Genomic DNA, 12148 nt, shown 5'->3' with positions numbered 1-12148 from the left:
CGGTTGTATAAAAATATAACTATTCCCAAATAAATGAGGAATGGGCAAACCAGTGAATATTGGCTGAACTAATAAGATTCCCAAATAGACTGAATTGAATGGAATTACTGGAGATCTTTAAGTCAACTAAACAACTACTTGTTAGAGATATTGCAGCATGACTTCCTGGATCTGGTATGGAATTGGACTAGACTTGGAAGAGGTCTCTGACAGTTTCGAGATTCTCTGAGATCATTTATATGTAACCATTTTCACAGTTGGAAAGTGACCCATAAGGCAAAATATTATTCTGATGATGTAGCTCTCTGTTCTTACCTAGGTTGGTTCTTGGATGATAGAGATGCTGTCCATTGGTAGAAAAGTACACAAAATAGTTCCAGTTAATGGGACCTGTCAGAGCTTGGCCTCTGCTGATAGCCTTTGAGAGGCCAGGGTCACCTCCATACAATAATAAAACAGCAGAATAGACTATGGGGTCTGGGAGGCATGATATGTGAGGCAGCTGGGTGGTGTAGTGGATAGAGCACCAGGCTTGGAGTCAGGAAGACATCTTCCTGTGTTCAAATCTGGCCTCAGACACTTAGTAGCTTGTGACCCTGGGCAAACCACTTTACCCTGTTTGCCTCAGTCAAATCTCATCTGTCAAATGAGCTTGAGAAGGAAATGGCAAACTACTCCAGTATCTTTGCCAAGAAAATCCCAAATGTGGTCACGCAAAGTCAGATACGACTCAAACAACTAAATAACAATAAAGGCATGCTATTTTTAAGAAGAAGATAAAATAAATTTTGGAAGATAGAATTTAAAAGAAAAATAATAAGTTAATTGCTAACTTATTAACTACTAGCTTCAATTCATGCAATCCCATGACTTGAATTGAATTGGTATTGTGCTGTCTATCTAGAAGACATGAATTTTAAAATGAGATTCAGAGGAAGGCCTGACCCTCCAAAAGTAAAAAGGATTTCTGTTCAAAATATTCTCTTTATTCTGTGAACCAACTAATCTAGACAGAAAAAGGCTTCCAAATCTCAAACTCCCTTTCCTCCTTTCAGGTGTCTTATGGGGAGGTAGGAGGAGGGAGGCAGGAAGAAACACCAACCAACCAAACATATGCAGAATTTTATACAGTAGTGTTTAATAAATCAAAGACACACTTAGAACAATGAGCTTCACTGGGTCTACATGATATCTCTTTGCAGTTAGGGCCGTATAGCTCAATGTGTGGACTCGTGCCTCTCTATAGATGATTGATGGGATGGGGGAGATCAGAAAAGGCAGTTGAAGACAACAGACAACCAGAGAAAATTTGAAAAAGTGAGTGGGAAGGTTGAAGCCCTGCTGAAAGATTAAAGAAAAGAAAGAAGTACAAATGAGCAAATCAATTATTGTGTGAAGAATCTAAGATCTTGTTTAATTCATATCGGCCTGTTCTATTTTTGGTTTCTGTACAGTTTCCTTTTATTGATGTTTCTTAGAGCTCGCATTCAAAATTCTGGCCTTGAGATGTGGCCCTGAATGATCATGGGACTAAAACCCCCAAGGATAAGAGAATCAAGGCTCAGGTTTTTAAGTCTGGGAGAGAACTCTGGTTTTTTGGTAGAATGACTTAGTAATCTTAAATGTATGCAGAAGATGATGACACTGGCTTAGAAATGACTGCTCCTAGGCCACTTGATTCTTGAGTAGGTATTTTCTTGCCCAAACTCTTGACAATAACTAGTTGTGCGAATTTGCGCTAGTCACCCACCCTCTCTGAGCCTTAGCTACCTCACTGAAAAATAAGTAGACTAAATGATTTCTAATGGACCCTTCCATCTCTGAGATTCTGGGGGAAAAATGATTATAGAAGTGTGTGCACCATGGGATTTATCTGAAACCTTAGACCAGCTGCACATATATGAGTTCCATTGGCTGCCTTCCAGCCCTATGTTATCCCCACTAAATTAAGACCTGACAGTTTAAGATTAAAGACATCCAGGTAGTGACCCTTACCATAGAAAGGATCACTGGATTCTTACTTCCCTCAATATCTGCTATTCCATTCCCACCTGGATTATTTACTGTATCTATGAGCACTAAAATATTTCCTTTAGATTAAAGTGGCCTAAAATTATCATGTATCTCATGCTTAACAGTATTACCATTGACTTCAGGGGAATGTTTCAATCCCAACTATGATCCCAGGTAAATTTTCATTCTAGGAAGCCAAAGCAGTGATTTCTCCCCCCCTACCCCCTCAAGATGTACCCTCATTTTAAAAAATAAGCATGTTTATTATTAATAATAATAGCTAACATGCATATGGAACTTTAAATTTTGTAAAGTGTTTTATGTATGTTACCTCATTTGATATCTCATTTCCCTAGATTATTTCATTTCAAAATCTTAGGTTCATCTGATCATTCATGATGGCTTATACATCCATTTATATGGTATGTGGCACTGAAGAGATGACTTCAGAGTAGGACTCTACTTTTCCATGCTTGAAGATTTTGTTGGGAGTGAGGGCAAGGACTGAGTACTTGAAATTCATCTTCCTCTGTTCCAACATACCTCCATTTTCCAAATTTCTTTTCACTTGGCACAACATAATATTAGGGATGCTACTTAGAAAGGTATTTTTCCTTCTAAACTAAAGTAATAGATAAAGTTTCTGGGCTATAGCTTACAAAAAAGCAATGGTAGGCTCTGACCAGGAAGGGACTGCATGTAAGATTCAGGGAAAGTCAAATCATGCGAATTCATGGAGCAGTAGGCCCAGGAAAAATGAGGGGTGCTCAAGAATGAAACCTTGAAGCCATGAAGAGAAACAAATCCAAGAAAGAAGAAAAAGAGCTGTTTACAGAGAGCTATGTGGATGCAGAAGGAGCTGATCCACCAATCTAGATCTTAAAAAGACACAGATTGAAGATGGAACCAGAAAGAGGCTAACAAGATAAATATGAGTGTGACACAGCCCTGCAAGAATGTCAGAATAAGTTGAGCATGATGAGACATTGTAAGGATAACAAAAAAGGGGAAATTCCTGCTGTAATGGAGAAAATAAGAGGTTAAAAAAAAAAAAAAGACTGGACCACTCCTCAGGGAGGATGGGACCAATGGATGATGGAGAGGAGGCCAAGATAGTCATTCTTTCTTTTTTTTTTTTCAGCCAATAAACATCATCTTTGGACTACAATGAACAGAACTGAAAAAAATTACTAATATGGAATTAAATGCCAAAATAAGTAGGGAGATGATAATAGACCACTTTCACCACCTAACCAAAGACTGGAAAGGTAGGAAGGAGATAAACTGGGGTAGTTAGGTGGTGCAGTGAATTTCCTGGAGTCAGGAAAACCTGAGTTCAAATCCAGGTTCAACTTATTAGCTGTGTGATCCTTGGCAAGCCATTTGCCTCAGTTTCCTCAACTGTAAAATGAGACTAATAACAGCCCCTACCTCCCAGGATTCTTAAAAGGATCAAATTAGATAGCACTTGTCAAGTGCTTAGCACAGTGTCTGGCACATAAGGGGTGCAATACTAGTGCTTACATTTTTAAGCACAGCATTTTAGGAAAAAATAGATAAACTAGAAAGCTCCAGAGGAGGGCAACCAAGACAGTTAAAAGCCTAGTGTTTATGCCATTTGCAGATCTGTTGAAGGAAATGGAGATGTATGGCCCAGAGAAAATAAAACTTCGGGCAATATGAAAACCGTGTACAAGCATTTGAAGGGCTGCCATACAGATTAGACTTATTCTACTTGGTTCTAGATGATATAACTAGTAGCAAAATATGGAAATTGCCAAGAGAAAGATTTAAACTCCATGTAAGAGGAAAACCCTGAAACTTCTTGGCAATTAGAGCTACTCCCCCCCCCCCAAATGGAATGGACTTCTTTGGGGCAGTATCATGGATCTGCCTTATTAGAGGTACCTAAAGGTTGGGTGCATGGCCACCTCTGGGATATATTGTGAAGGGGATTCTTCAGGTTGGAGTAGATGGCACTGAGATCCATAACAACCCTGAGATGTTGTGATCCTGTGGCAGGGAGATAGTAAGGGTCCTTAGAGGTAGCTTTTCAGGCCAGTATTAAGGACAAGTATTTAGCAACTAACAACTTAGGAGTCAATAAATCAACCAAGCATATTTATTAAGAATCTATCATCATCATCATCATTGTCAGCGTCATCATTAGTGTTGGCATCATCTATACATTTCTTTGTAGTCACCAAACACTTTCACATACATTATCTTATAAGATATAACTTATAACTCTACCGGCTAAGTAGAGCAAATATTATCGTTCTCATTGTTGCAGATGAGAAAACCGAGATTCAGAGAAAAGAAACGACTTGATTAAAGTCAGATGGTCAGTAAGTGTTGCCTCAGGGACTCAAAACAAGGTCTTCTGACTCTAAGTCCAGTCATTTCAGTTTCTATAATACCACATCATCTTCTGGTGCAGGGTACCCTGCTAGGCATTGGGGAAAATCTGTGCTATGTGAGGCATATCAATCCTACTATCTACCTTTATAGACTTTACCAAGTTGATGAAGAGACCAAAGCAGCATACAGGAAATGAGCAAACAAGTTAATGCTTTTAGGAACCCAACAGGTTAAGTAACAGAGGTAAGGCTAACAACTATGATTATTCCCTAGTTGATTAATAAAATTTGTGTATGTATTCATGCACGCAGGAACTTTGGGGTGAGGAAGCCAATGCTTCTCAGCTTCACCTAGAATAATAGATCTCAAGGACCAGGGATGGGCTATTCCAAGATCAAAGGGGCAGCTTTCTGTTGATTAAAGGACAAGACCCTTTTAATCTCAAACTGGTAGAACCTCCTCAAATAAAGTAATCAACAAGATCTAGGGTAGAACTTGAAAGGGAGAAGGTGGAGTGTACTTTCTAGGCCCACAGATGGAGTGAGAAGAGAGGACCATAGCAAAGTGGAAGGTCATTGTTGTTGCATTTCCTTGTGATCCATCCAAAATGGAAGCTAATGTTAGCGTAATTCAATTCACTTAAATAAGCATTAATTAAGGGCCCAGCCCAGCAGCACTGGATTCACCTAGATTATCTCTTCAGGTCCCTTTGGGCCTATGACTCTGTGACAAGAATAGACTAAAATCTCAGCTATGTCTAAACCAGTGATGTGCTAGAGCTGATTCAAATAGACTCAGGAAAGCCAATTATTAAATTTTCCGAGTGAGCATATATATCTAGGAAATTGGCAAACATAATAAATCAAGGCTTGATTTATTGTTTTGTTAATTGCATAGACTTAGTCAAGTGATAGGGAAAACATAAACAATGCAGATTAAATTTATAAGTAAGTTATAAATGTTCATACTTTTTTTTTTGGAGAGCTAATTGTTAAACATTTACCAACAGTATACCCCTGATCTAAATCCACAATCTATTTGACCATTTGACTTAAAGCAAGTCATTCTTTAAAATAACTGGACAATTTAGTTTATAACCTAGAAGAGTCCTATTATGTGACTGAGTGGTCACCTAAGGTAAAATATGGGAACAGATTATATACAAGCAGTCTCAACTTCAAGACATTCACATCAAGCATTGGACTGCTTGAAAGACAAAGTTAAGGAGCATTTCCTTAGAGGCTAAGGATCAGTCCAAAAGAAAAACCCCACATCCCAGAACAGTTAAGAATATAAATCTATATGCCTTAAATTGGCAGACAGTGAATATTTTACTAACTTAAACATTAATGGGAAAAAAAATGTCAGAGGCGAGAAAAGGAAATGAATTTTCTTGATAAATTGGCAAGCAAATCAAGACATCAACAAGCACTTATTAAGCACTTACTATGTACGAGGCACTATGCTAAGCCCTGGAGGATACAAAGAAAAGCAAAAGACAGTGTCTGCTCTTAAAGAGCCCACAGTCTAATGGAGGAGTCCACATGCAAACAATAATGTACAAACAAGATATACACAGGTTAAATTGGAGATAATGTCAGAGGAAAGGTACTAAGATCAAGGAGAATTGGGAAAGGCTTCTTACAGAAGGAAGGACTTTATCTGGATAGCTAAAGACTGGATAGCATCTGAAATCCCCATGGGGACTAGAGGATAGTTTTATTCTGACTCATGGAGAGCATTAAGTATGTTTGTTCCCTACCAGCCCCCACGATGAGTGAATATCATATGATAGAACTAAATCATTGGTTCTTCTACATTAAAAGAACACACTTTTTTCATTCTTTAGATTTAAGAGCATGAATGTTTTTTTTCTGCATTGATTTCATATTTATTCTATTTAGGGCCAGACAGGATGATATGGGAAGAAGAAAACCTGCTGTTATTGTTGAGGGAGAGGAGTGAGTTTATTACCTAAAACGAAATATGGTGACTGTTCATCAGAGAAAAAAATCAATTCAGAATAAAGGGAACTACCATAAACTTACACAGGTCATTCACTGTTTAGTTAGGAAGAAAAATTTGGGGGGGGTAAGGAGTTTCATAAAAGTTAAGGTCAAAGCAAGGTCTTAATCTCTCTAAAAACCCCACAGGGATAAAGTCAATGACACAGTCCACCACCATGATGGCTAAGTGGCTGTCTCACTTCCTATTCTGCCTGCTAGTGTGAGGTAGACATTGGAGAATGGCCAACTCTCTTCTCCCCAGTCATTGATAAAAGCACACAGGAAATCACAAGAGCATAGATAGAGAACTGGGAGAGTCTTGGTCATCTTGTCCAACCCCTGAGTTTAGCCATGATGTCTCAAAGAGGGAAGTTATGTCGGTCAACTAGCATCTATTTGGTATCAGGCACTGTGCTAAGCAGCGGATAGTTAGTAAATTAGTTGAATATCTTTCTTTTGTCAAGGTTAACCATTTGGATTTTTAAAAAGTTAAATGTTTTTGCCATCATTAATATTACTCATGCCCATTAGTAAATTAAAATATGTTTTAATTTCCACAGATATGCTTTTATTTCATACCTGGGACCTAGACTGAGTTAACACTCCTATGAAAATACATGTAATCAAGTCTTGTAGTTTGTTTTTTTTTTCTCTTTAGTCTAACATAGGATTATTTTTCACAGTAAAGACTTTCGGATTTGCTAATTGTTCTTCCCTGCTACTTGACAATTCATTTTGAGCATTCATCATGCACCAATTATGTGTTAGGAACTGTGCTAAGTTCTGGAAATGTCTAGACAAAAATGAAGAGTCACTGCTATCAAGAAAATTACCTCCTGCTGGGGGGGTTGAGGGAATGATTATGTGTACACAAACAGGTACATACAAAATATATTCTAAGTAATTGAGGGGCTAATTCCAATTTATTTAGTAAGCAGTTGAGATTTCTGATTTCTTTATTGTTATAATTTTTGTTTAATGTTTCATTTTTCTTTGTATCCGTAGTACCTAACACAATGTCTGACATATAGTAGGTACTTAGTGAATTCTTACTGATTGATTTTTTCATATTCTAATGTTTATGTGTTGAAGTTCACTACTATTATTATATTTTTGTTTTATTCATGTTTTACTGTTAATCTTTCTTTTTTGAATTTAATTGGTAAATTGGTACATATAAATTAAAAAATTGCTATAAACATGATTTTGTTTAGTTTTTAGTTCTAATACACATTCAGTATGGCCCATGGCCCTTATGAACTGACATTCTAAACACCCCATAAATATGTGATACTTGTATTGAGCACAGCAACAAATTCCTCCTTACCACACTGATTTCTTACAATTTTTTTTTCTTCTTTCAACTTTTCCTTTTCCTTTTTTTTGTTTTTGTTTTTGTTTTTGTTTTTGTTTTTGTTTTTGTTTTTGTTTTTAAATAAATAACTTCCAAAGGTGGGTAGGGATGGTGGTACAGAGGAGACATCTTCTAAAGTAGGAGCCTGATAGTAGTAAAAGTTTTTATAGTGCCTGGATTTATTTTTCTTTTCTTTTGGTTTCACCACTACCTACTGAAAGACTGTGATTATGCAGAATGTGATATACTATAAGAGAACTACTAAATGCTATGGGAGCTTAAAGAAGAATGGTATCATTCTCAGGTGGGATTAGGGAAGGCTGAAAGACATTTGAACTGGTCCTAGAAAGATGAATAGGATTTTGATAAGTAGGGATTGGAGGAGATATGTGGGGAAAAATGGGATGACATTCCAAGGGGAAGGATAAACATGAATAAAAGGAAGGTGTGAAAAGAAGTTTCATATTAAGGTACAATAAGGAATCCCATTTGGCTACAACAGAGGAAGAGTGCAGGCGGCATGATCAATTCTGGGTCCTACATTTTAGAAAGGACATTACAAGCTGAAGTGTAGATCTATCTATACAAGGGTGAGGGGACCAGAATGGTGAGGTGACTTGAGAGCTAATGGATCAGGGACATAGAAGTACCAGTGGAAGAAACTGGGTTTGTTTAGCCTACAGAAGAGATGACTTAGTGGGGCAAGAGGAGAGCTAGTAGGACAAGATAGCCGTCACCAAGTATTAGAAATACTGTCACATGGAAGATTTGTCTGTTTTGCCCCAGAGGGAATAGAATTGGAGCAATTTGGGCTCAATGTTAGGAAAAGTTCTCTAATTGTTAGGCTATCCAAAAGTCGGATACGAGCTGCCCCAGGAGGTCCTGTGGCAGATTCACAGAATAACAAAATCACAGAATATAAGTGCTACAAGGCACATGGCCAAGAATTCCTTCTAAAATATACCCAACATATTCTGTGGGACAATGATGTCCAATGAAGGGAAAGGAGCCCACTACCTCCTTAGGCAGTCCATCCCATTTGGGAATAACTCTACTCAATAGGAAAGTTTTCCTTAAGTTAATCTCAATTCTGCCTCTTTATATCTTTCTATCAATTACTCTTTGTCTTGTATCATGGGAAATCTTCTGCCAAAGTCTGGGTGACCTTTTATCAAGACGCTTCAGAAAGAACTCCTTGTCTGGTATGAGTTAAATAAGACAACCTCTGATATCCTTTCAGTTCAGGTTATATGAGTTTTTTAGTATAAATGGCATTGAATCGTCAGTCTGGATTCTTGGGCTTTAGCTCCTGGCAGGGGTGGGGTCCCCTTTGCTCTGTGATTGTCTGAAGATGTAGGTGAAAACTGGGGAGCTGGTCCAGGCTACTCAAAGCAATGAACACTGACAAGAAATGGCCCCAATGAAATTCTGAGTTTCCCTCTCCCCTACTCCATCCTAAGAACTAATTAGGGAAAGAAAACGTTCCCTCACACCAGATTCCCATCTGCAGTCAGGCACCCTAAACAGCCACTGTTTTCCAAGGCATGTGTGTGGAATAAAAATAAAGGCTGATGTGGGGAGAGAGGTATGTACCAGATTCAGAGAAGCACATTGCCTTAGGCAACAGAAGGAGTTTGAAGCTTGGATTTAGAACTCAGATGTGGGGAACTCCCTGAGCTATGGAGGCTTTTGCAGTAGTTATAAAACCCTGGTGATCACTTAACATAGGGAAATAAGGTGTCTACATGAGTTGAAATGATTTAAGAAGACAATTCAGCCCCCAAAGAGATAGCACTTAGTAGGTACTGGCTATTTTAAATAGTTCAGCTCACAGAGAATGTAACTAGATAAAGCACATGGGGAAACAGTTGTCCCTAAATATGAGCTACATTTTTGACTGATCAAAGACTTAGCGGGAAAAAAATGATTAAAAAGTAAAATCCTTACGTAATGAGATTTTAAAGAAAACTTTTAAAGCTGACAGGGTAGTCCTGGCACCACTTCAAAGTGTTCATAATCAATGTTTGTCAATAGCAGTTTTGCATCCTTTCATTTATCTTTCATGAATATAAAGCACGATGTTATTAGAGGCCCATCCATACCTTAATTCTGTTTGAGATTTGATGAATCAGGACCCCATTAATATTCAGGACAAATCAGCAGAGGCAAGGACGCCTTGCATAGACCATCCAGTATTGGTTGCTTTTTATCTCATTGTCTCTGCTATGAGTTAAACTATCTGGACTTCATGCAAAACTTCAGGAGCCATTTGGTGGCCATGGATCCATATACAGGCTCAGAGAGTTCATCCACTTGGTGGCTTTCTCTTTCTATGCTAATTCTCCTTGGGCAAAAAGAGTTCTGTGACTCAGCCCAACCCATCAGTCACATTTGTTTAATCAAGATAGTTGGCTTGCAAAACATTAAACAGTATTTGATGCCTAGTTAATAATTTGCATCCTATTCATTTGTTCCTGAATTGACAGTGGATTCTCTTTCTTTGCCCCAAAAGTATAGATAGCAAAAAAAATCTTGTCAACTTCTCAAATACACTGTAGTAAAGATGACTACCTGGGCTGCTGGTCTTCAAATTCTTCCTCTAGTGATCTTGGTGGGGCATGGAGCCCTTGGGGTAAGTATTTTTTCAAATAATTGTGGTCAGTGGACTAGAGAAAGTTATTAGTATAAGAAATTTAGTCTTTCTTGTAATAAAACAAAGTATTAGTTTTAATATTATTGATTGATTAACATTTGAAACCAGGCATTTGAAATTTGATGTTGCTGAATTGAATGTTCTTTGGTCTAGTCTCTAGCTGACCATTTGACAACTGTTTGACTTCCAGCAAACCACTAGGCTTCTGTAACCCTCGGTTTCCTTATCTGTAAAATGAGAAGTTTGTACTAAATTTTCTCTGTGCTTTCTTCCAATTCTATGATTTTATCATTAAATCAAAACTGTCTTAAAATTACTGATAGCTGACTAGCCACATCCACATAAATTGTTAAAAAAAATTACTGAAATCTAATTTATCTTCTAAATTATTGGATTCTGTAGCAGGAAGAGACCTTAGAGGCCATCTAACCTTAGAGACCATCTACTCCTTCCCCATTTTTTGGATGAGATCAAGTGACTTGGCCTAAGTCATAAAGGGGTGGCAAAGCTAGAGCTTGCATACAGCTCTAATGGCATCAGAGCCAGTGGTCTTTCCATAATTCAACAAGAGAAAGACCCCTTACTAAGGCTTCTCTTGGGAACACTATAGAATAATAAGTTCTAGTCTAAAGCCTTCAGATGTGGACAATTTTTGGGGGGTGGGGAGGAATTCTTTCCTCTCTTCCCATTTTTGTCTTATTTATATGACTGCAGTTCACCGTGGTTATCAGGGTGAATTCAAGGGTATGGTTCAGTACCTTAGGAAGAGCCCATAAAGATTAGGATGGAAATGGGAGTGTAGAATATTGGATTTAGAATCAGAATCTAGAATTAGAATTCTGATTCTGCCATTTTGCTGCCTGTGAAAGTCGGGCAACTTGGTTGACTTCTCTAGACTATTCCCTTTACAAATGAAATAGTTGGAGTGGTTCAGGATTAGGTAAACAATGGCCCAAAGGCTAAATCTGGCCCCTTCTCTCTACTTTTGTATGACCAGAGTTAAACATGGTGTTACATTTTAAAATACAACAAAACTTTATTTAAAAAATGTAAAAACCACTCAGCTTGTGGGTTCTACAAAAGCAGGAAGCAGCTGCATTTTGCCCATGGCCAGTTTGCCAGTTCTCTGGACTAGATGATGTCTGAAGCCCCTTCTAGCTCTAAAGTCTATGATTCTGCCAGTATTATATATAATTATTACATATAATAATGTATTAATGTATTTTATATGCTGAGTATTACGCTATAATATCTCTATCCAGGTACTCTTTAATAACATGTAGCAAAAGATGCCTATACTATCTTTGTGTCCAAGGATTTATCTAATTTGGCTCCAGTGGACATCTGGGAAAGGGCCTTCAGCTCCAAGAAGTAGATCAGACTGGAAATTCAGTTTCCTATGTAGCTGTCCCCTATTAAGGAGCCCTTGGGTGGGGAACATAAGATCACACATAATTATAGAGCTGGAAGATGACCTTAGAGGTCATCTACTAAAACCCATTCATTTTACAGAAGGAGAAACTGAGATCCAAAGGAATTAAGTACCATTAAGAATTGCTTAAAATGCTCAGGAAGAAGGCAGCTTCTCCACAAAATTCAGATAATTCTCTCCATTTTCTTGGGGGGAGGGGAGTAAGAGAAAGGATGTAAGGAAGGGGATTAAAAAAACCTACTCTAATAAAAATGTTTATATAGTGCTTTCTATTTTTCAAAGCCTTTTCTCATCCATTATCTCATTTGATGGGTGCAGCTATTTCTTCA

General features: G+C 37.9%; 1 protein-coding gene across 1 annotated transcript in view; it reads left to right on the top strand.

Moving 5' to 3' along the window:
- The first annotated feature begins 10250 nt into the window (after positions 1-10250).
- The window catches only part of HABP2 (hyaluronan binding protein 2), a 55492-nt gene continuing 53594 nt past the window's right edge, over positions 10251-12148 (top strand). The window contains exon 1 of the mRNA XM_027852167.1: positions 10251-10366. Coding sequence (XP_027707968.1) covers positions 10298-10366 — 69 coding nt within the window. The 5' untranslated portion in view covers positions 10251-10297. The remainder of the gene's footprint in view (positions 10367-12148) is intronic.

The sequence above is a fragment of the Vombatus ursinus genome, unplaced genomic scaffold (genome assembly GCF_900497805.2).
Source record: "Vombatus ursinus unplaced genomic scaffold, bare-nosed wombat genome assembly UNPS02009205.1, whole genome shotgun sequence".
NCBI classification, from domain to species: Eukaryota; Metazoa; Chordata; class Mammalia; order Diprotodontia; family Vombatidae; genus Vombatus; species Vombatus ursinus.
Note: the sequence above shows the minus strand (reverse complement) of the source record. Positions and strands in the feature narration are given on the sequence as shown.